At 63.5% G+C, this 24,053-nt stretch overlaps 1 protein-coding gene across 1 annotated transcript in view; it reads right to left on the bottom strand.

Moving 5' to 3' along the window:
- The window catches only part of IGF2R (insulin like growth factor 2 receptor), a 97,159-nt gene that overhangs the window by 32,249 nt on the left and 40,857 nt on the right, over positions 1–24,053 (bottom strand). Inside the window, exons 8-22 of the mRNA XM_045842623.1 lie at positions 22,006–22,168; positions 21,678–21,849; positions 20,716–20,819; positions 15,489–15,653; positions 14,573–14,713; positions 13,293–13,436; positions 12,645–12,782; positions 11,652–11,796; positions 10,959–11,136; positions 10,168–10,283; positions 9,556–9,724; positions 8,318–8,497; positions 5,891–5,992; positions 4,051–4,152; positions 2,336–2,531 (exon numbers count right to left, since the gene is read on the bottom strand). Coding sequence (XP_045698579.1) covers positions 2,336–2,531; positions 4,051–4,152; positions 5,891–5,992; positions 8,318–8,497; positions 9,556–9,724; positions 10,168–10,283; positions 10,959–11,136; positions 11,652–11,796; positions 12,645–12,782; positions 13,293–13,436; positions 14,573–14,713; positions 15,489–15,653; positions 20,716–20,819; positions 21,678–21,849; positions 22,006–22,168 — 2,215 coding nt within the window. The remainder of the gene's footprint in view (positions 1–2,335; positions 2,532–4,050; positions 4,153–5,890; positions 5,993–8,317; positions 8,498–9,555; positions 9,725–10,167; positions 10,284–10,958; positions 11,137–11,651; positions 11,797–12,644; positions 12,783–13,292; positions 13,437–14,572; positions 14,714–15,488; positions 15,654–20,715; positions 20,820–21,677; positions 21,850–22,005; positions 22,169–24,053) is intronic.

The following is a 24,053-nucleotide window of genomic DNA, read 5'->3' as shown; positions in this document are numbered from 1 at the left end:
ATTCATCGTTGTGCTACTTTGCCTACGAAGAGCTGGAAACCTACTTTTGCCCCACCCTGTATTCCAGAAAATATACAAGTGCAGCATCTGTTTATCAATGAAAACATCCGAAAACAGTGTAACTCTCCTCCGTGGGTTTAACCAGCAGTATCACCAAGTTCCTGCTGCCCCCAGGACTGAAGGACGGAGCCCACCTTCCCCCCCACCGGCCCGGCGGAGAGCAAACTAAACGCAGCCCGAGACGGGCCAGGAGGTGGGAAGCGTATGGACGGAGGGAGCAGGGACCCGTGCAAGGGGGCCGGGGATGGCGTGTGACAGTTTTAAAGGCAGTGGCCAGGCTCCCCGAGAAGGTGACATCTGAGCAAACGCTGGAAGAAGGTGGAGAAATGAACCACGTGGCCGTCTTGAGGGAAGAGCGTTGAGGGCAGAGGGAACAACAAGAAGGGAGCCCCAGGAAGGGAGGGTGGACGAGAACCAGTAGGTCAGAGGGCTGAGTGTGGGGGGGGGGCGGGCGTGTGACCCCTCCCCCCCCAGACAGAAGCAGCAGGTGCCCGATGCCACTGCCAGAACGCTGCCTCCCACTCTGGGTGCGTGTGCCCAGCTCGGAGAACGTCCCTTGGGCTGTCGTGCGGCGCAGAGACCAAATGGTGGGGAGCAGGGTGGTGGGAGAGGGTGCGTGAGTGAAGGACCCCGCGAACACGCAAATTCCCACCATCTCTGCAGAGGAAACCGCAGGCAAGAGTGGTCAGGGGCGGGGCCTACGGTAACGCAGCCGGAGTGCAGGTTAGGAGTGCGGGTTCCGTGAACCAGCCCGGCCCCGGGGCGCTGGGGCCCGGACACAAACCCCGCACAGAGCGAGTGTGTTCACGGTTGCAGCCACACGGCCACAGCGGTAACCCTGCAAGAGGCGGAGGACCACCCCCCAGGTTACAACACAAGAAAGAATCACACGTCAGCGCCTGAACTGGTTCACGTCACACAGTGCTCCGGTGCTCCGAGACCGGAGAGCAGGAGAAGGGCAGAGAAGAGCGGAGCCTGTGGTCCTCCACTGCGGTGCCGCACGTGCAAGACCTCTCCGTCTGTACAGCAAAGGGCGGTGCCGCTGCCGGCTCGACCCCCGAGTCCCCCGCCCCTGATGACCAAGGAATGGCCCAGAGCGGGCCCGGCTCCTCTTCTGTGGGACGGCCCCTCGGAGAGCCGGCAGCAGCCCCAGGCCCACGCTCTCCGTCCCTGAACACACGCCCCGGTCCTCGGCCACCCTTCCTGGGAACCACGGGTGACCCTCTGCCGTCTGCTCTGACCGTTCGCTTCCCGCTGTGCTGGGTTTCCGGTCCCTGGGGGCCCGAGGCGTGACACGGGAGGTTAGCCGATGACCACAGGCTGCCACAAGTCCCGGGGAGCAGGGCCAGCGCCCACTCCCCTCCGGACACCAGCTCTGCCCTGTCCTGAGTGGACCACGGAGCGGCGGGAAGAGCACCGATTAAAATCCGCATGGGTGTGGATTCAAATCTCAGCCCTGCTGCTTGCTAACTAACTAACTAATAAACAAACGAACGTGCAGCCCCGGGCAGGCCACTGCACCTGGGGCCTCCGCGGCCTCAACGGCAGGAGAGAAACGTGCCCACCGGCGGAGCCAGGATTAGAACCCAGAGACCCGGACCCTAACCCTGGCCACCAGCGGGCTCCCGGCTCTGCCCGGGGCACAGGGCCACCGGGGGCCTTTGTCACGTGTCACGTGAGGGGGTGGTGAAGCAGGGGACGGGCACACTGATGCGGGAGAGAGGCACGGCCCAGGTCTGGGTGAGACCCAGCCAGCAACGTGCACCCAGCACCCCAACACTAGAAGCCCTGGGGACGGCACCCCCAACCAGGTCTCCGGCCTGATCTTGCACTTTGCCACCCCGAGTCCCCACTGTCCGGCACGGCTGCAGACAAGAGCAAACCGCGTGTGAAGACACAGCAAAGACAGTGGGAGGAGGAGAGGAAAAGAAGCACCTTCATTATTGTCACCCACCACTCTGTCGGGCCCCGAAAGAAACAGGGTGAAAGGACGGTGACAACGCCCCGTGTCGGAGGGACGCCTGACGAGGGACGCCTGGGAGGAGGGAGGGAGCGAGCGGGCGTCCGGGGTCGGCACCCTCTCCAGTCAGTCACAGGGTCAGGTCTGCGGGACCCGGGCAAACGCTGGGACACGTCGGCGTGGAGTACGCTTGCCCCCAGAGGTGGGAGGACCCCGAGACCCCGCTGGGGCACTTCTGTCACACCCAGAGAGGGTGCCGGTCACGGAACGGCCAGGACACGCCTGGGCGACCAAACCGCACGGCACTGGGCTCACCTTTGGCGTCGGCGTGCAGCCCCTCGTAGGTCAGAGTCATGAAGCCCCCCGTGGACAGCTGCAGGCTCTTCTCCAGCCCCACCAGCCTCTCCGGCTTCAGGTCCTTGAGGTCGGGCGTCTGGGTGGACACCTCGCAGCCAGAAGCTGGCTTCCCTCTCAGGGTCCCGCAGACCGGCATCGTGCCGCACACGTTGAACTGCAGGCCAGGCGGCAACACACATGCACATGCACACACACAGAGAGAGAGAGAGAGAGAGAGAGAGAGAGAGAGAGAGAGAGAGAGAGAGTCAGGCTGCAGAGCTCACCGCGGATGAGAGCCCCACAGCCCAGGCCCCGCCGGGCCAAAGGGCTGCTGTCTGCTGCCCCACCCTCTCGCCCCCCGGCCCCCGACATCTGGGCAGTGGGGCCCCGCAGTCGGTCCGGAAGGCCGAGGGCAGAGTCCACACGGCACGGCCCACCTACTGCCTCCAAGGCTCGGGGCACATTTACGGGCACAGCCTCACACCTCCCGGTGCAGAGACACACTCCCCACGACAAAGCGCCGTGGGTGGCAGAGGACATGCGGGAGCCGGAATTTTACGGTATTTTAACTCACGTCAGAGGAAGTAGACAGAGCTGAAACCGTGTTAATGGAAAGTAAGTGTTGTGTGACACCCCTACACCTCTTACAGGTGTCACCATTTCACTTAAACTCGGTTACAGTCGCCATGGTGACGAAGATGGAGTCGAAGACGCCCCTCCTTGGGGTGAAGACAGAAGGGAAGACCTCTCTCTCTGCGTGTGCCGAGTGGGCATGCGCAAGGCACACAAAAAAACCTGTGGCACTATTGCAGATGGCCCCCGGCTGCACCCAAGTGTTCTGTGGAAATTCGTGTTATCTAGAACGTTCCCTGCAGGGTTCAACCAGGTTCTCGTCTGCCTCTCGCACTCCTGACGGGCAGCTACGTTCGCCCACACCTATCGTGACCCTGTCAGAGCCCACCCGGCATACACCAAACCCTGGAGTGGCGATCGGGGGTGTAGGGCAGGGGGCAACGGCCCCCCGGGGTGCCGAGCCACGTGGCTCACCCCCGAGTTTTCCTGGGCCGTGGAACAAGCTGCGTGCTCGCTGACCGGCATGGCATGTGCTGGCAGAGTGCCCCTCTGCATAGAACCTTCGTAGAACGTTCTCATGCCTACTCTGTTTTCAACATGGACTTTGCTACAATATTTAAACAAACTGAAGTAATAAAGGGATTTTTTTTAAAGCTTTCTCCCCTTCCAGTGGCACTAAGTCAGTGCACCATGGCATTTGCGTGGAGATCGTCCACCTCGCCGCCCCAGGCACGCCGTCGAGGGCTGTCTATGAAGGTGGCACTGTCAGAAGATGCTAGAACTCGCCACCCAGCTCGTTTCCCTTTTACAGGGCGACGTAACTGCCGTCTCCCCTGGGCGGGCGCTGCAGGGCTGGCTCATCCAGCTGCCGGCCCCACCCCACGCGAGTGCTTCTCACAAGCCCCCAGGGGACGCCGGCCCGGCAACACGAGGGCGGACTCCCGCCCGCACGGTGCCCGGATCAGGGCGACAAAGGTGTTGCCGCATCTCCCCCTGACGTCTGGACCCTCGTCTCCTCCCGGGTGACAGCTGCCACCCCCAGTCCCCGGCGGCCGGCGGCTTCAACGCCCCGTCCGTGTCCCCATCCCGAAGCCGACAGGGACCCATCGCACACGACTCACCATGAACGTCTTCCCGATGTCGGAGACCGTGTAGCCCTCGGAACTGTTCAGCGGGTTCAGGTCGAACACGTACCCGCTGTTGGGGTCCCGGATGGAGCACGCCTGCGGGACCGGGTGGGAAGAGACGCCGTCGGGCCAGGTACGCGAGGGCGCAGCGGACCAGAGCGCCACCCACACCCGCCCTCGGAATCCCGCGGGCCCCGTGCTCCTCCCCCGACTCCGACCGGCGAGGAGAGCGGCCCGTGCACGTGCCACAGCCCTGCCCGCGTGCCCGCCTCTGCCCCGGCACGGGGCTCGGGCAGGAAACGCACCTGGACGCTCCTAAGGCTGCCCCGTTCACCTGAATGAGACAACCACTGCTGACCTCTGAAGGAAGAGTCAGGAACAGCGAGACACCCATAAGTGACTTTTAAAATCAACTGAAGAAAGTCACTTCAGTGCGCTGTTTGCTGCCCTGGCTGGTGTGGCTCAGTGGAGTGAGTGTGGGCCTCAAGGGGTCCACCAGGCACCCAGGGGTCGCCAGTCCGATGCCCAGTCAGGGCACATGCCTGGGTTGGGGGCCAGGTCCCCAGTAAGTAGGGGGCACGTGAGAGGCAACCACACATTCTGATGTTTCTCTCCTTCTCTTTCTCCCTCCTTTCCCCTCTCTCTAAAGATGAATAAATAAAGTCTTTTTTAAAAGCATGCTGTTTTCTGCCTCAGATAAGCATATAAAGACCACGGGAAGGATAATGAGGTACCTCACAAGGAAGCGTGGTGAGCCCCACCCCCTCCCCCCTCGTCCGCGTCCTGCCCCGCCCGCTGCTTGCAGGGAAAGGAGTCACAGCCACACCCCAGAAAGCAGCGACCAGGGATGGGGTGCAGCCTCCTGCCCTCCCCGGGAACCCACCCCATGCTGGAGACCTCGTTCAGGTGAGCCCAGGTCTGGGGCTAGAGGGTCTGCCTCCTAGCGAGAGGAAAGCAAGGATGGAGGGAGGGAGACAGGCCCCACTGCAGAGAAAAGCTTCCGGGGCCGTGAGAACAGGAGCCACCTCCGGGAGGTCAGGGAACCCTCCCAGCGCAGGGCTCTGCAGTGCGGGGCTCTGCTGCGGGGCGCACTGCCGGCAAGGGCCGGGGCCAGGCCGCGGTGCCCAGATGGCAGCAGGCACACGGCAGAGGCAGAGCAGGTGGTAAGAGACGGGCTGGATGGGTGTTAACTCCTTGAGTATCGTAGTGACACAGGTGGGCTGTGTCCCACACACGGTATCACGGTGAGACGGGTGGGCGGTGTCCTACAGGCCAGAGGTCCTCAACCCCGGGCCACAGACTGGCCCACGGCCTGCCACGAACCAGGCCACAAGTGATGCTCGCCTGAGCTCCGCCTCCTGTCTCCTCCCGGCCCAGCCTTAACCCTTGACACCCGAACTCTGAGCTCTGCCTCCTGTCAGAAGGGAGCTCAGGCTCCCTCTTCCACAAAACCGGTCCCCGGTGCCAAAAGGTTGGGGACCGCTGACTGCTATAGGTGACAGGCCCTGAAAGGTTTTAGGTGTTGGGGTGACGTATCCGCCACTCAGATGTCTGCGGTGACGGAGAACCCCAGAGCCGGCGGGGGTGCCAGCGCCACATTGAGGGGACGGGGGTGAAGAAAAAAGAAGAGACCTACAGTAACCCCAGGGGGCCGGGGGGGGGGGGGACAGGAGCACAGGACGGCTTCTGGGGGCCTGCCGTCAACACGGAGGAAAGGGTGACACGGGCTCCAGACCTGGGGCGCGGAGGACAGGGTGCGGGCAGAGCCGGACACCGGGGGCGGGGGGGCGGGGGGGACGTCCGGGCAGCTCCGGCCGCAGGACGGCACACGTACCTCGTCCGTGTCTGTCGTGATCTGGATGGGACAGGCGGCCTCCGTGTTCCACAGGAAGGTGGCCACGCACTCCCACACGAGAGAGAAGATCGGGTGGGTGTTCTGAAAGGGCCGAAGCAGAGCCACACTCAGCCTCGGGGAGCGGGGCGCGGGCTGGCCGAGCGAGGTCCGGCCCGCCCCGTACAGACAGCCGAAACCTCCCGGCGCGTAACGGGCCCCCTCTCGCCACAGCTCGTGCCCTCGTGACGACCCCCGTTGTGCGGACCCCCTCTCTCAGGCGTGCAGGCCGAGAGGCGCGCCCGAGGCCGCGCCGGCAGTCAGCGGTGGGGCTGGGACCTAAGCCCAAGTCTGAGTCCAAGTCCGTGCCCGTGGGAGCCGCTCCCCACTGCGCGCGCATGGGGTGCAAACGAGCTGGGACGAAGGACTACAGAGTGTTACGGCTTCGTGTACGTGAGCTCACGGACTGGCAGCGCTGACCTGAGTGTCAGAGGTCACAGCGGACGTGACCAGGAGGGGACCCCAAGGAGACCCCCCATGCTGCCAGTGGCTGGCTGTTTCTGGATGGCGGGGTCTGGGCACACAGGCGTGCCCGTTTGTGAAAACACGCCCAGCGCTTAGTGCCTTACAATCTGCGCGCTCCTCTGGGTCCTCTGCGCTCCTCCGGGTGTGTTTCAGTACCAAGTCCCCTAACGTGTGCCGCACTGCCTTACGGAACAGCACCCCCTCCCCATGCGTGTGGGGTGGAGGCTCTGAGCGGCCGTGTTTGCTGAGCACCAGGCGCTACTGAGAGTCCCGTGAGCGTTTCTCGGCTGGCCGCACGAGGACCCCCCGGACCAGCTTCCACGCTCGTGGGCCCGGTGCCTGCACACAGGTGAGGGAACCGGGGCGCAGGCTCCGGGTGAAGGAGATGACAGTCACGTCACCCCAAGGCCACACCTGGCCCACCAACCCCCCTCGCAGCCTCAGCGTCTCCAACAGGAAAGTAAAAGCACGCCCGTCCTGTCTCTGCCTCACAGCGTGGCTGTGGGAAGCGTGGGAGCTGACGCCGTGACGGTTCTGTGACCTGTACAGCTCTCCGTGGACATGACCTTCTTTGCTCCCTGAGAACCTCCCGGGCCCACACACGTGCCAGGCTCCGCGCAAGACACGCAGTGACAGTGAGAAACGGTTCCAGGAACGGACACACGCCGTCCAAACAAGGGGTCACCGGACTGGTGGGAACCGCCCGGCATCACCACAGCAACAAGAAACCAGACCAGACCAGGCAGGGAGGGGGGAGGGCCGGGCGGGGTGGGGCCGCCAGGGCTCCCTCCTGCCGCCGAGGGGAGACGGGGACCCCCGGCCGGGCTCACTGACGCGTGTGCGTCTCAGCTCTGCAGCCCCACCCAGCACGACGTGGGGCCCTGCTGGGCCCGGGGGGCAACTCTGTCCCTTATCAGAGAGCCCTCCTGGAACTCCGAAAAAATTATCTCTTAGAAAACCATCACGTGCAGGCAGAGAAGAGAGAACCCGGGGTCCGCAGGACGGCTGGAACGTGAGTGTCAAAGTCCACCAGACTCGTGAGGAGAGAACACACTTTGCTACTTCATTTCAATGAAGCTGGAAAAAGCTGTAACACACCCTTAGAAAGGGGACTTCTAAATAATTTATGAGATAATAAACATGGATTCCAGTATCTCCACCCCGCATTCACCCAACAGTTTGGCAATTATCTGGAAAACACACGGCCCGATACGAATGTGAAAGTCCGGGGGGAAAAGCAGTTCGGTGTGAGATGGTGAAGTTCTGGAAACAGGGGCTGGTGTGGGTGCAGACCACCATGGAAATACACTCAATGCCACCCAACGGTGTACCCCCCAAATGGGTAAACGGTGAGCTTTATGGGACATATTTCTTGCCATAATTTTTTAAAGCAACTGGGGCTGCACAGAATGACCCGAGGTATTTCTACTGGGGAGTTCTCTCTTCCGTTCCAGAGCCCCGAGGGAAGGACACCCTCCCAGCCCAAAGCGACCTCCGTCTCCTTCCCACTCCCGTGACCCATGGGGACGGAACCCACGCCAAGGCCTGTGCTGCCGCAGCCGTGACCCTCGGTCACTGGCTCACAAGGACTGACAGGCAGGACGGGCTGTGCAACTCGGAAAGAAGCCTCATGCCCACAGAGCACCACACGGTGAGCGTGACCGACCAGCAACGAGAGAACGGGCTGCAACTTCAGAGGCAGAGGCACACAGCCCTACTGCGCGCTCCTTGCCCCCTCCCATGTCCATCACTTGCTGACCGAAGCAGAGTGAAGAGCAAGCAAGCTCTACCCCCCCCAACTCCGTTAGGAGACGCGCCCCAGCTCTGGCCGCAGAGGCCGGGGAGAGCCCCCCCCCCACACACACACACCCACACACACCCCCACAAGGACGAGTGGCGCCCTACCAGGCTGCCCCTGGAGCAGATGAGGTGGATCCTGGTGGTGTAGGTGGTCTGCTGGCCGTCGCTGGTGGTGCAGGCGGAGCCGTTCACGTACTCCAGCAGGAGGCTGCCGCTCTCCTCCACCGAGGGGCCCGCTGTGGCCATGCCCAAGTTGCTGATGGAGACCACCTCGGAGAAGGAGCCCTGCGGACAGACACGCCCGTCAGGGCCCCGACCTCACTGCTAGCGCCGCGGGCCCTGGTTCCTCGCCGCGGGCCGTGGTCCAGGAAGTCGCTGAAATCACTCCCTTGGTGCCCACGGAACAAGCGTTCCCACAAGCTGGAGACACGTGGCTCCTCGAGCATGGGTCTCGCCCAAGAAGGAACCCAAACCCTCAACACAACTCCCACGGGTGGACCCCCTCGCCCTTGCTTCACAGCAGGGCGACAAGGGACAGCCCTGTCCGTTAGAGGGCATACCTCGGACAAGCACCAGAGACGCGACTCGGACCCCGTCCACCCTGCCTGGAACCAGCAGCGCCGGGCCCTGCACTGCCCGCCCCCTGGCGTCCCACCCTCCAGTCCTCTGGGCAGGAGAGGGACGAGGGCGCAGAGTGTGTTCTTGTTCCACCCCCGGGGGGGACGTGCCTGTCGGGCCAGATGCCTGTGAAAGGGCTGGGGGCACTGGTGTGGGGCAGCCAACGTGGGCGAGGGGACGATTCCGCACCCGTGACTACCGAGCGCTGACGGGACCGCGGCCCTGCTCCCGCCGTGCGCACACGCGGGCATGCAAACACGCCACGGGGCCACGGCTCCGCCACGGCGCACAGGCCAGGGAGACGGCGTGCCCGACGTGCCGCCGTGAACCCAGCACGCGTCCTCCACCTTCAGGGCTCGCCGCGCAAGCGCACGAGGACACGTACACAGTGCCGGCGGTGAGCACGCTCGCCCGGCTGCGGCACACGCTCGGATCAGCGCTTCCCTGCCCAGCCGGGAGCAGGGGCCTCCGGAGGTGGAGTGCTCTTCACCAACGCCTGCTGGGCACTCCAGGGCACTTCTGAACTCCGGCCAGCCAGACGCCGCAAGGAGCTCCCTCTGCCCCTGCCGCACTGCGACCAGAGGCCATCGACGTGCAGGCCCGTTTGGGGCTGAAGCCTTGAGCGAGGACTCACGCACAGCTGCACCCCACTTCGGGGTCTGGGAGCCCCGAAACGACCACACCCGCCCTCGGGGAGCCGCGGACGGCCGGGCGCGCGGGCTCACCTGGTTTTTCTCATACTTCATCTGGCAGGCAGAGGCGTACCGGTCGCAGCCCGGCACGGGGCTCAGGGGCCGGCACACGTTGATGTAGTATTTCCTCCACGTGCTGTGCGGGCCCGCGCTGTCCAGGGCGTACCAGTTTCCGTCGGGGCCGCCCTCGGATTTCGCGAGCCTGCCATGGCAGAGCGAAGGGGAGTGTTTTTGAAAGACCCACGGGTCTCATTCCGACAGTTCCTTTCTGAGTAGTCAGAGACACGCAGAACAAAACACGCCCTCCCAGTCAATTAGAGGCCGGCTCACCGTGACGCACGACACCCACACGCACCCTCGGCTTTCACTGAACTCGGGACGCAGCCCGGCGTGCGCCGCCCCCACACTCCTGTACTGTCATTGATTTAAGTGATGCAGCCGAGGCGGAGGCCCTGTGACAAAGACCGGCTCACACCACAAAACAAAGGCTGCCAGACCACTGTCAGAACACGCTCTGCACCCCCACCCCCTGAGCTAACCGGACCCCCTGTCAGCGCTCGGTCAGATGCCCCTCGGCAAGGCCTAGACGGCCCCTGCACCCCCTGGACCCAGGCCAGGGCCCGGGGCAGGCTGACGCCAGCCCACCTGGAGAGGTCGTACTGCTCCATCGTGGAGGGGTCGGTCACCACGCACTCCAGGGGCTCCTCGGGGCAGGCGTAGCTGGTGTACCACCGGAAGTTGTAGGCGGAGTTCCCCTCCTCCTTGACGACGTGACGAGGACAGAGGAGGAGGGAGGGCAGAGAGAGAGAGAGGGTGATTACGCACAACCAGCGTGAAAAAAAAAAAAAACACAATGACAGGTGCATGGGCTATAAATAAACACCGCAGGAGAGGAAGAGTGCTTTGCCCACCTCGTTTCATTGAAAGGAGAGCACCCAGCAGAACGTGAAGGGAGAAACCCAGCCTGCGTTACGTGGGGATGACTGAGGGAGGCAGCAGGGTTCGGCTGCGTCTGTGTGTCTGGCACCCAAACCCAGCGGGCGGGTGGGCCAGCTCGGAGGAGCGCAGCCCGCTAAATAAACCGCCCAGAAAAGGGAAACGGCCCCTGGGTCCGAGCCAATCGTAAAGGATTAATTAAAATCTCAAGAGGCCACAACCTGGCCAGGAAACGAGATTAAAAATAGCTCTGCCTCTACGTAAAGGGCCACAGCGGGCAGGCCTGTGTGTGAGTCTTGGGGAGCCAACTCGATGGCCTGCCCCCGGGGACGCCCCAGCTCCTACCTCCCCACAGTGAGAGCCTCGTCTCGCCCCAGTGACGCCGCCAGCCCTGCGGGAACCGTCCCCTCTGTCCTCCTGCCTTCCCGAGGCCGACGGGAAGTCCCCCCGGCGCCGTGGGCAGGCCACACACGCGCCCACACCACACGGCACATCCCTACCTGGTACTCGGGGACGCCCACGCCGGCGTCTCGGTCACAGAGGAAGGTGATCAGGGTCGCTCTCGGCGTGTGCTTGGCGTTGTTGTAGGGCGTGCCGTCTTTGTAGTTCAGCTGGATCATGCCGTCGTAGTAGGAAAGCTTGGCATTGCTCTGCCCCAAGTTCCAAGCCTTGTTATCACTGAAACAAGCAAGCAAATGCCCCTCAGAAAAGACACCGAGACCAGATACCGCCCCGCAGTGCTGGGGCAGACACTGGAGGAGGGGCCCGATATACAGGGTGGGTGGGCAGCCGTGACCAGAACCCGGGGCTGCAGACCCCCCTGACCCCGGATCCGCATCTGGGGCCCCCCGCCCCCACTCGGGAGCCCAGACCACAGCTGGTGGGCGGTGCCACTCGCTCCATCTGAACCAGTGAATGAGGAGACACAACGTAACTATCTACCGGCTGGGAAGAGCCTGCCGCACAGGACTGAGGCCCGTATGCAAACCCGTCCCCCTTCCGCACGGGCGTGGCTGCCCCTTCTCTGGGGAATGACACTCCCAGCGTCCTCTGGCGGGCACAGGCTACCTCTTCTGGGTGTCACAGGGCTCGTGGGGAAGCCGTGATGCTCGCACAGAACACCCCGACCCCGAACCAGACACCTGCCGCACGGGACCCCCGAGGAGGAACCGCACCCGAGCGCGGGCACTCGCCTCTTGGACACCTGGCAGGCCCCCGCGCCCGGAGGGCAGGGGCCCGGAGACAGCGGGGCGCACACGTTGATGTAGAAGTCGTACTGCTCCGTCTCCACCTTGTAGCCGTCCTTCTTCGTGAGCGGCGACAGGTCGAAGGAAAACCCTGCCGGGGAGCAGAGACCACCCATGGGTGGGCACCCACGGCTTCAGGCGGGGACCTTCTCCCCGGGGGGGCCCCCCCCGGGGGCTTGGGAGCCGCAGAGGCGGGCCAGAGGCGCCTCCCCTGGGCCAGCAGACGCGCCGTCCCCCCACACGTCCCCGTGAGATTTGTGCATCACGCCGTCGCCCCGTTAACCGAAACACTCTCCCCGGAGCCCGGGACCGCCGGCCCAGCACACGGGCAGTGCGTCCGAAGTGGGGAGAGCAGCACCACGCAAGGGCCCCCGCGAAGGGTCTCCCTGAGGTCCGTTTCCTGGCCAGAGACTCTCGAGAAACGCCCTCTCAGACGTGACCGATCCCCTGGGACCCCCCCGCCCCCCCGCCCCAGGTTTTGCACTCGGCACGCCGACCGCGACCAGGAATTTAAGGCACATCTGTCATTTCACCTCAAGCCTCCAATGTCAGATTCTCCGAATTTGGGTCGAACCTTAGTAACATCGTTTTAAAGCAGGTTAGTTCTAAAACACTCGTAGAAAGTATTTGTTTTTTAAAGCCTCATAAGCAGGCCCTGGCTGGTGTGGCGCCGTGGGTTCCAGTGTCACCCCATAAACCAAAAGGGCACAGGTTCACTTCTGGGTCAGGGCACAGACCCGTGTCTCGGGTGTGGTACCCGGTCCCGGCACAGGCAAGAGGCAACCGATCGATGTCTCTCTCTCACATGAACGCTTCTGCCCTGTTCTCCCTCCCTTCCTCCCGCCCTCTCTCTCTAAAATCAATGAGCACGTCCTCAGGTGACTAAGCAGGCCCAGGTGACACCCACCCCACCCTCGCGGGCGCCGCTCGGACACACACCTGCCTGGGCGTCCAGGACGGTGCAGTTGTCGCCCTCGGTCCGGGACAGCACACAGGCGGCGGCTGTGTGCCACTCGAACTCGTAGAAGCAGCCGTCCTCCCGGGCGGCTCTCAGCACCGGGGCACTCTCCAGATCTCCTGGCAACCGGGGGGGGGGTGAGAACCATCACGACCGCTCCCACCAATCCCCCCACCCCACCGACTCCACAGCCCGTCCCATGGGTGCTGTGCAAGTCCGAGCACACAGCCCGTCGCACCTGCAGAGGCAGAGAGAAGGGCGGCTGCCCGGGGCTGGGCGAGGGCGAGGGGGAGTTCGTGGGTAACGGGGACGGTGTCTCTCTGGGAAGATGGAAAGTTCTGGAGACAGAGGGTACTGCCGGTGCACGACACCGGGGCAAAGCAGGGAGAGAGGTGCAGGCAGCAGGAAGCATAACTGGCAGGTACAAAATAGACAGGGGGGTGTCGAAAGTGATCTAGGAGGTGGAGAAGCCAGAGAACATGTATGCAGGACCCACGGACACGATGTAAGGGCAGACAGCAGGGACTGCTGGAAGGAAGGAGGGTTCTGGGCAGAGGGAATAAGGGGGGGAAACTGGGACAACTGTAACAGCATCATCAATAAAATACGTGAAAAAAATCAATGTCTACCTGGTTTGCATACAAGTGTTATGTTAGTTTGTATTTTCTTGTTATCACCACAATCGTCACCATCTGAGTAAGAGAGCTGAATGCTTCCTTTCTGTTTTGTGGGAGAGGAAATAAATTTGCCCAAACTTTTAACTTCATTCTTAACTGGAAAAAAAAAGGGGGGGGACAGGGGAACAGAAGGGATGATTAAAAATGACATGGACACAAAGCGGCTCCAACAATCCGCCAAGACCCAGCAGGCCTGCCGGCCCGGCCGGGCCCACACGGTCGGTCGGGGAGGTTTTCTTGAGTGACCCGTTTGGCCGGGTGGCGGCAGCCACCTCCCAGCGTCTCAGCGAAGTGCGAGAGGGAAACCAGATCCCCCGGCCCGCGGGAGGCAGAGCGGCAAGCTGGCCTGCGCTCCCGGCCCGTGAACCAACAACACTGCTCCCCGCTCCGGGGGCCTCCCGGGACCAGGGCTTGGAGAAGCACAGACAAAAAAAAAAAAAGGCCACAGTGTGCCCCGAGCACACAGCAGAAACCAGCCAAACCCGCCCGGCAAGCCGGGAAGGGTTTACCGCTCCGTCCCCGGTGCAGCTGACATTGACTGCGGAGTTCTGACACCCCGCGCCATGTCCTCCTTCCACGCCGGCGCGGCCGTGCCGGGGCCGCTCGGACAGACGCAGCACGACCCCGAAGGGGGTGGGGGGGGCGATTCCTGGAACCCACCCGCGCTGCTCACGCCACGTTCCCTGCTTGTCAGAGCTTCACATTACTCCCCCGCCTGTCCTCCTCATCGCGCGGCTGAAGTGGCGGCTAATGGGCCACACGTCCGCACATCCAGCCGAGCCGTCTCCGCAAGACAGCTCCCGGCCCACGCGACCACCACGGCGGGAGGGACCCTGGGGGGTCGGGGGGGGGGGGGACCGTGCTCTCAGACAAAGGCGACAATACTGGACTCCCGTCGCCTTCACTTTTGAATAACTCCAGATGATATAAAGCTTTTGAAATACCAGAGCCTGTTCTACCCACGTCCTGGCCATGTCATTCCTCACCGGGCCTTGTCCAGCAGAGTGCTCTCTGTCCCTATCATGGTGCCCGCCCCCCCCAGAAGGCCGTGGCCACCTTCAGGCCCCCCCCCAGGTCTCCCTCCACCCCAGGCTGCACTCCGTACGACCGGTGGCTGGGTCATCGCTTTCTCCGCCCCCCCTCATCGGCAGAAGGCAGTGGGCCAGGCTGAGCTGGACCACGGGGAGCCTGCCCGACGCCCCAGGCCGGCGCGGGCTCGGGGCGGCACTCACCCACGGAGCACGCGGCCGCGTCCTCAGGGCAGCCCCTCGCCCGGCCCTCCCGCAGCAGTCGGCGGCAGATGTTGATGAAGAAATGCTTCTTCTCGGTGCCCTTCTGGCTGCTGTCCACGGCTTCCCAGTTCCGTTCCGCTTCTGTTAAGAAAAAAACAGCAACAAGAACACACAAAACTCCTTTAGCCGAAGGCAGTAACGGCGTCCCTGTGAGGCGGGTGATGAAAATATTCTACATCAAGTCCCTGGCGGGCGTAGCTCAGTGGACGGAGCGCGGGCTGCAAACCAAAGCATCGCAGGTTCGATTCCCAGTCAGGGCACATGCCTGGGTTGCAGGCCAGGTCCCCAGTGGGGGGGGGGCCACGTGAGAGGCAACCACACATTGATCCTCTTTCTCCACTTTCTCCCTCCCTCCCTTCCCCTTCTCTAAAAATAAATAAAATCTTTTTTTAAAATGTTTAAAAATTAAAAAACAAAACGCAGTGTCCAGCGACCCGGCACAGGGCCTGGCACACAGGAGGCAGTGGGTGAGATCAGCTTGAAGCCCCCCACATAGGCAGCGGCGGTGCCCGCCTCAAATGCAGCTATTCTGCCCCCTGAGTCAGTGTCCTTTCCAGTTTGTTCTTCTTGTAGAGACAGAGAGACGGGAAGGGAGGGAGAAAGAGAGGGAGAGAAACATCTCACCGGTTGACTCTCACACGCACCTCAACCAGGGACTGAACCCGCACCCCAGGCACGTGCCCTGACCGGGGACGGAACCGGGGATGCAGGCACGTCGCTCCCCACTCCGAGGGGCTCACACAAGTAACAGTAACTGCATTTCCGAACGAAGACGTTCCCACGGACACACACAGGCTCACACACACACACACACGCACACACACGCACGAGATGGACCCGAGCGTGGGAGCCATACCTGAGTGCCGGGCCAAGGCAGACAGGTCGTACCGCTTCCTCCCGTCGGCGACGCGGCACAGCAGCGCCTCCTTCTCCTTGACGCAGGCGTGCTTCGTGTCCCAGGTGAAGAAGTAGGTGCAGTCCACCTCCCCGGTGAACACCGGGGCCCCTCTCCCACCGTTACCTGCGCGGTTCGCAAAGGGAAAACAAAAGGCTCCGTGAAGCGACCAAACCCGGGCGTGTCCCAGGCGTGTCCCAGGCGTGACCCAGGCGTGTCCCAGGAGCGGGGAGGCCACGGCACACGGGACGCCCAGGCCAAACGCACAGTTACGCCAACTCCCATCCCCGGCTCTGGGGGACCAGGGGCTCAGAGATTCGAGTGGCTCCTGCTGAGTTTCAGAGCATCCCAACCCCTCCAGGGCAGCCCGCCTCAGTCAGACTTCAGGCCGTCTACGACACCTTCGTTGGGGACGCGCAACGAGTGCTAAGGAGGACTGTACAGGTCGGACCAGAGAGTCGCGGGAAGGGAGGCAGAGGCCAGAGCCCTAGTGCCAGGAGGGCCCCTGGCGTGATGATGTCACTGTGAGCAGGACAAGCTCCCCGGGCTCACCCCGAAAATGAAAGTGAGAGCGCGCTCATCTCGACCGCTGCTGCCAACCGAGGCGTGCCGAGGTCCACGCCGCCTCGCCCGGCCACAGGCACGCTGCCGGGAGGCGCCCGCACCCTTCGCTCCCGGGCCTCCGCCAGGCCCGGCGTCTCAGCCCCGGCCCTCTGCCCTGAGGGGGTTCCGCGGGGTTCCCGCCTGCGAGCCCCCACAGTTCAGCTCTGCTCGGAAAGCCAGCTCGTCCTGGGTCCCCGCGCCCGGGCCCACGCAGCCTGGGGTTCGGGGAGAGCCTTGAGACTTTCCCCCTAGTACTGGAAATCCTCTCTCCTCGCCTCTCCAGCCGGGTGGCCGCGGCCCACGGCTCCCCCGGCCCCCACCCACGGTTTAACCATTCTCCCTGGACCTCCCAGGATCGCCTCTCTCGAGGCTTCGTGCCCTGGAGTGCCCAATGTTCTCCAGGAAAGAGAAGCAGTATTTTGAACCGAAGGCAAATAATGCTTCCATTGCAATCTCTATTAAGCATATAAACGCCGCAGTTACAACACCCAGTGCTGAGCAGGGGCTGAGCCAGGCACTAGGTGGGCACCCTCGTGTGGTGTGGGGGGCTGGGCGCAGAGACAGGCCCCGACTTCAGGGCTTTGTAAGAACTGGCACATGCAGACCTGAAGCCCTGTGGCACAGCTACAAGTTCAGCCCCGTGCAGTAGATGTCGGGTGGCTGAATAATTTGCCTATGGTTTCATAGCTAGAAAGCAGAGGCGCCCAGAATCAAATCCAGATGGTCTGGCCCCGGAGCCAGGCCCCTGAGGACAAGGCAGTACTTCCTCCCACCGCTGTGGGTGCTGCTGCTTTCGCTCGGGCCCTTCACACGCCACCGTCCTCTTCGAGAAGCACCGCTCCCGGCTTCCTTCCTGACAACCCCGCACGGCGCCCCCCCCCCCCCCCACCCCGGGCGCGTTGGGACCCCTGCCGCCTCCACGGCGAGGGAGCGTGAGGCGCCCTCGCCCCTTTTCCCACCCACGTGGTTCCGACAGTTGAGTCCCGCTGGCGTCTTCTCTCTCTTTGGAAAACATCTCCGTTTCTGCACATTGAAGCCTTCGCTGTGTTTGTCTTTCGCCAGATGAGCTGGCAAACGATTACATAAGACCACGGAGGCTTCCAGCACCCACCCCTACTACCTCGGAGCTGGCTCTGCATCTGAAACTTACTCATGCTGTGTGGGGCGCGCTGACGCTGTCACCAGTGGGGCCCGTCGTCTCTGTCTTCGTAGCTAATCCCTCAAGACAAGTGGAGGGGGCTTGCAAACCAGCTTTCCCCTCTGCCAGACTACACGGCTTTGTTTGGAAGCACGGGGCTGGGGGGGGGGCTTTGCCTTCAGGACCCCCTAATCTGGGGGCCGACAGTGTCCATCCCTCGACAGGACGGAAGTCAGCTTCTCAGCACCTCCCTGTCAATCACACAGCTCCCGACACACCAGCCTGGCTCTCCGGCCCCCCAAGGCCCACCCCCACCCCAGCACGTCACAGCGGACGGAGAAGCGGGTCCTCCCAGGGGCACTGAGCAGCCAGCCCTCGGGCTGAGCGGTGGCAGCGCCCGCTCCTCCACCCTCTGCTGCGGCACAGACAGCACCACCTGCTCACCACACGGGTCCCACTGTCCCCCCCCCCGAGGGCTCACAGCCAAGCCGCATTCCCGGCCTCCCCGCCTGGGAGGCTGGCCCCTGCCGCTCGGCTCCAGTCCATGAAACGGAACGGCTGGCCCCCCCTTCTGCACAGTTCCGGGGGGCCGAGCCTGCAGGCGGCAGCAAGCAGCGGAAAGCGCCCTGAATGACCACCCGGAGCAGAGCCCCCCACCTGTGGCCCCTGCCACGGAACTGAAGAAAACAGACCTTCAATGCAACCAGCCACTTCAATTCCGGGGTTTCTCACTAGCCTATCCTAGGAAGCTCCTCTTCTCCCAAAAAATGGCCCTTATTTCACAATAAAAAAAAATCACATTACATAAAACTAGAGATGAAATATTGAAATAAGTGATTAAAAACATACTATGGCTAAAAGAATAAATTCATAAACACTGTATCTTGAAAGGCACGCACCCCAGACTCCTAAGCACAAATGACTCCTGGAGACCCACGTTCAACTATGAACCACGTTACACCCGTAGCCAATTAACACCGGTCGGCGGCAAAAACTCGTCATTACGTGCATCCAACAAACGCAGGAGGCACCCAAGGGCGAACTCTACAAGCGAACGAGGTCATTTCACGGCACGCGCAGCCCGCTCCGAGCTCTGACGCGTCAGGCAGAGCGAGGAAGAGCCTTAACCGTTTGGCCGTCCGGGTCCAGCGGCCAGCAGGCTCCGAATCCCCCACCGGCGCACCATTTCTCCGCCACATCTCACGTCCCCATCGTGCAACGAAAGCGGCTGGACTCAGCACCAAGCGGGCGGCGTCCGGGCACCGCTGTTCATTCTGTCAGATCGGAGTTGGGGTGGGACATTGTGTCTGTCCCACTGGTGACAGGCGGTTCCTGTGGAGCGATCTGGGTAAACGGCGGTCGTCATTACATCTGAGGGGCAGGGTACAAATCTGCACGGGGATGTTCTTTCTACTGGAATGCACAATTTCTTTTTAAGGAACACTCGGCCTTCTGCGTTTCCTGACGCCTCGGCTCCCGTGGGCCGGAAGGCTGCACCTCTGCCTTGTGAGCCCCCGGCTCTGCGCCCTTCTCCACATCCCCCCGCCTCCCCCTCCGTCTGCGGGGGTCGTCTGCATTCCCAGAGCGCCCAAGCGAGGGCAGCACACTCACGGAGACCTCAGCCACGTCATACGTGACGCTCCCAGCACAGAGCAGGGCCGGAGGCGACGAGCAGCGAAGGAGGCTGGGATCAGGGTATCACCCCACGGCAGAGGGGCCGGCCGGCCTGGGAAGGGGCTGGTGGTGGCGGGGAGGGGGGCCTGAAAGTCTGGGGACACAGGGAAGCAGCCGGCGCCCGTCCCACGGAGGGGACCCTCAGTAGCAGGGCTGCACTGCAGAGAGCGTCTCCTGGAGACCCGGAGGAGGTGTGGGCGACAGAAAACAGAGACCCTGAGAAGGGCGGGAGGACACCGGGACCAGAGGGGAGATGCACTGAGGGCGACACCCAAGGCAGCCAGCCGTGTCACCAGCCTGGCGAAAGTCCCTGGGACTTCACGCTCGTTTCTGAGTAATGTCAGCCTCTTCACAGGACACACGGGCCTTTCCCAAGGTGGCCCCACTCCCCTGTGGAGGGTCACCTGCCCTGGACCTGCTCACAATGACCCATACTCACGCCGTGGCCTGAGCTATCTGTCCCCTCTGCCACGAAGACAGGCACCCACAGCCACCCCGCTCCTCCTGCACAGCCACCTCTTGCTTCACCGCCTTGGCACTGGGGCCACCCAGACCCCAGATCCTGGCCCCAGGCCCTCCTCCTGGCGAGCACCAGGCGACGGCCCTGCCCTGGAGCGGCAGGCCGGCCCTGGTGCCCCAGCACCACAGGCATTGGTTTCCTCCTGTCTGCGCACACCAGGGGAGCCCGGTCGTCATGGCAGCCGCAGTCTCCCAGGGTCAAGCGCGCAGGCACTAACAAAACGTGTTCGGGATGACTCCGCTGAGACTGGGCAGTCACAAAACGGCTGCAGCCACGGGCTCCAAAGCCAGCCTGCGGTGCACGGGGGGCGTCAGGAGGCACCAGGCCACCACGGAGCGGCAGGAACCGAGGGCCGAGGAGCCAGCAGCAGACGGGCGCTGGGGCCGACGGCCCGTCCTTCTCCTCCCTGGGCAGCTGGTCAGCGCTGGGCCCAGCTCCCAAGCTCTCCGACCTCCTTCCCCTACAGACACACGCGCTCCTGGAGCCTGGGCCACGCAGGCACAGCCGCCTCCCCCAGGCCCACGGACGGGGAGCCGGGTCGGAACCTGCCCGGGACCAGAAGGGTCGAAGCCATGCCGCAGACACACGCTGAACAAACAGCACTCGGGGCAGGAAGACCCCGAGGGTGCAGCAGCCGTGAGCGCCTGTGCCGCTGTGTGGGGACGGCAGGATCCGGCCGGCGGGACACCTGGGGCCACAGCTCGGAGGCCCACGGACAGGACAGCTCCCTGAGGATGAGGGAGGCCATCCGCTCCCTGACCACGCAAACCGGGTCCAGGACTTCCGGGGGGGAGGGCAGCGTGGCCTCCTGGAACGCCAGGGCCGCCGTGACTGCAAGGAGGCGTCTGCCAGTCACTCCGAGAAACCGAAACCCAGCCTCCAGCCCCAGGCCGCCACCTTTGAGACGCATCCTGAAACTCCGCTTGTAAAAGCGAAGTGGTGTTTGCCACCACCCCACGCTGGACGGCAGACCCAGCATGCTGGATCTGCACACGCTCTGGTGTGAGCCGCAGTCCAAGACAGAGACGCCGTCCCGGCGCGGGCCCAGGGCCGGGCCCGCTCCCAAAACAAACGGAGCGCGGAGGAGAATGGAAACAGGATGTGTGTGTCGCTGGCTGGGCACCCCTGCCTCGTCTGGGGACGGGAGGGGGCCACGCTGGGGGTGGGCTGGGTGACTGCCCCATTCAGCATTCCGCACCCACCCCTCGCCCCCGCCCCCCGGGCCCAGCCCGGCCCAGGGCACACGCACTCACCCGCAGTCTCGTTGCACTCGAAGCTGATGACACTCATGCGCTGGAAGCCGGAGCTGCATTCGTCGCCGCCGAGGTAGGTCAGGGTGAGGTCCCCGTCGGAGTACCTGGGTTTTTGGGGGACACCAGCGTGCGTGTTGGCCGGAAAACCACGACAGAAACTCGCCTCTGGAAACATTTCCACGTCGAGCCCTTGGCACACGCCTGACCCGTCGTCACTGACACGGCACCACCCGCCCCCTCCGCTGCGGGGGGAGCAGCATCAGAGGGAAACGAACTGCCCACGTGCAGGCTCAGCGTCCTCTCCCTTCCAAGCAGCCACGGGCTGCGAGTGCACACGGAGGGTCCTGCTGGGGGCTCCTCCGCCGTCCTCTCTGGACTCTGTACACCCGAGACAAAGGCCAAGAAGCACACAGCCGCTGCTGTACCCCCAGCCTCGCCTGAGGGAGGCTGCACAACCCCTATTTCCAGGAGAGCACTTCTGCCGTGCGTCGTGACCGTCGCCACCCGCGGAGGGTCACGAGAGCCGCCCTGACCGCGAGCTCTCAGTGGTTTAACGCTTCTGAGTGACGCCCTGGACGGCACTCCAGATGCTCCAGGAAGCGCCCGAGGAAAAGGAAAGCTCGGGAAGACACATTTTAAAACACAAGGGCCATGTCCACTGCGAGCTAATGAACCCAACGACTCTCCTACAGTGTGGCTCCTCGCAAACAATGGGTCGTAAAGCAGGCGGATTGAACAGAAGCCATCCATTGTCGAGCCAGGAAACACATCCCCGCTGTTTGGGGACAGGAGGCCCCTCGCTGGCCCCGGAGGGACGCCAGCCCCCTGACCGCCCCCTGACCGCCCCCTGACCGCCGTGCCTCGGGGACGGCGGAGGAGGAAGGCGACAAGGGAAGTCGGCTACGTTTTACAAGGACAGACACAATGCACTTGGGGAGAGCACAGAAAGGCTGTTTACACACCGGAGAGTCTGATTCTGGAATTTTCCGGCCACTCTGACTTGAGTCAAGTCGGGCTTTTTCGCCTGGCAGACGGCCGCCTGCCTCCCACCGCAGACCTTGGGGTTTGCTTCGATTTCTCCGCAGACGTTCAGGTAGAACACGTACTCCTTTCCGTCCGCGGAGTAGTAGCGGCCTGGGGGGAAGGGGGCGAGGAGGAGGGGCCTTGTCACACCCTCGAGTGTTAAGAAGGGGGCGACACAGCTTCACTCAACCTGAACTTCCTTCTGAACCGCCCACCCCGGGGGCGGGGGGGGGTGTTGCACCACCCGGCCCTCGCGGCCGGGCTCACCTCTGTCCTGCCGCAGCGGCTGCAGGTCAATGGCGATGTCATGCTGCTCGCTGCTCAGGGAGCAGTTGCCGCTCTCCAGGTAGTCCCTGTGGCAGGCGTACTCGGTGACCCACTCCACCTCGTAGCGGCAGTTGGATTTGGCCGTGAGCTTGGGAACGGTGCCCTGCCGGGGAACGGTTCGAAAAGGCACGAAATTAAATTTGGAGAACGCAGAGCAGATGCGGGTCTTCCACGCCTCTGGAAAGCTTTCCACGAGGACGCTGCTGGGTTTTTACATCTTTCTGCTCCTGTTTCTGACTCCCAACAGCCCTTCTTCGCCTATTTCGATTATTCGGCATGGATCCCCCGCCGACATGTCCGCCGCCCTGGACTCAACGGCACCTGGCACCCACGGCCTCGGCCGGCAGCCGGGGCCTGGGAGGGGCGTGCAGGCCGGCTGGCCTTTCAACCAGAAGTGCTGTGGTGCCTGGGCCAGCGGGGACCCCCCCCTAGCCCCCACAGGCTGGGTGGGCACTGCCGTGCACGTGAGCGTCTAGGCAGCCGGTTCTTAACCCCTTTCCTGAGACTGTGGGAGGGGAGCGGGGCTCACCTCACCTGTAACCTGTAACCTGCTCCCGCCCCGGGGGAAGCACAGCCTCACAGCCGCGGCGCTGGACCCTGGCAGCCGGTGTGCAGCCCCCACGGGAGCCTCTGGCGCAAACGGGATGCCGAGGCTGCGAGGTCACTGCTCCCTACAGGGCGGGGTCGCCGCTGTTGACCACGGCTGGGGGAGATGGCTGCTGCTCACGGCCTCAGGCTCCGCCGCCCCGCACGTGTTTACCCAGCACCAGCCCCCCTGCCAGGCCCGGTCCCCGGTCCCCGGCACTGGGTCTGCACACACAGGCTGGGCGATGAACAGGCTACGAGGCTGCAAGGCTGTCCCCGTCTGTCTGACTCAACACGGGGCTGGGACCGCTCGGCCCGGGAGAGGCGGGCGTCTGGCGACGGGCTGCCCAGCGCCCAGCGAGAGGAGCCAGACACAAAGGCCACACAGTGTGTGGCTCACGTCTACCAGACGCCCAGGAGAGGCAAGTCCTGGGAGCCAGAGGCAGGCCCACGGCTGCCGGGGCGGGGCCGTGATGACAGGGAGGGGCAACCGCATGGGGGGGGCGGGGGGGGTGTTCCTGTGCGGGGCCGGGGCTGAGGGGAGCGCAAGAACCCTCCACGGTGGCGATGGCTGGCCAAGTCTGTCACTACAGACCAAGTGCAACAACCATGAAATTGCACTTAAACCAGGTCAACTTTAGTTGTAAATTCAATAAAGCCTTTTTAAAGAGGATTCACGTGACAGGGTAAAATGTTTACGAAAATCCCAGCTCCTAAAAGTATCCGATGACCCAGCGTAAATGCTTGAATAAACCCTCAGGTATTAAGGTATCATGTGCAACCCCCGTCCTGCCCGGGGAGCACATAAGCAGGACAGGCACCCGCGCCAACACCACCAAGTACGCTGCACCCCAGGGAGAAGGGGGGAGGCGCCCGCCCCGCGCCCCCGTGAGCCCGGAAGACCATCCTCCCTGCATGCGGAAGAAACGAGGAAGGACACGCAGCCGGCTGAGAACGTCTGGTCGGGCTAACAATGTTCCCACTCCCACGGGTGAGGCAGTCGGAGAACACAGACCCCTTTTCCTCAGTGTCCCAGCCAGAGCGGGCGCGGGTGCTGCTCAGCCCCTGGGCCCTCAGGAAGCAGCCCCCGAGGGCCTTGGGAGTCCCAGAACACGAGATGGAAAGCTGGCTGAGACCAACCATCTGTCCCCGTGACCCAGCACACAAAGCAGGCCAGGGGCCAGCCCGAAACCAGAGCCCATGCCACACGTGTTTGGGGGGAGGGGCAGTATGGCTCCCAAGCAAAAGAATTCCGCCCCTAGCTCCTTCTATCAGGAGAGGAAAAGTCAAGTAGGGGAAGGCCGTGCCCCTCCTCACCGGGGCGTCTCCCTGCCACCAGCACCCACGTCTGCTCCAACACTTAACCACTGCTGCGTGCAGCAGCCCTACCCTCTGCATGCGGC

The sequence above is a fragment of the Phyllostomus hastatus genome, unplaced genomic scaffold (genome assembly GCF_019186645.2).
Source record: "Phyllostomus hastatus isolate PE091 unplaced genomic scaffold, TTU_PhHast_1.1 phas_contig_40, whole genome shotgun sequence".
Taxonomy (NCBI): Eukaryota; Metazoa; Chordata; class Mammalia; order Chiroptera; family Phyllostomidae; genus Phyllostomus; species Phyllostomus hastatus.
Note: the sequence above shows the minus strand (reverse complement) of the source record. Positions and strands in the feature narration are given on the sequence as shown.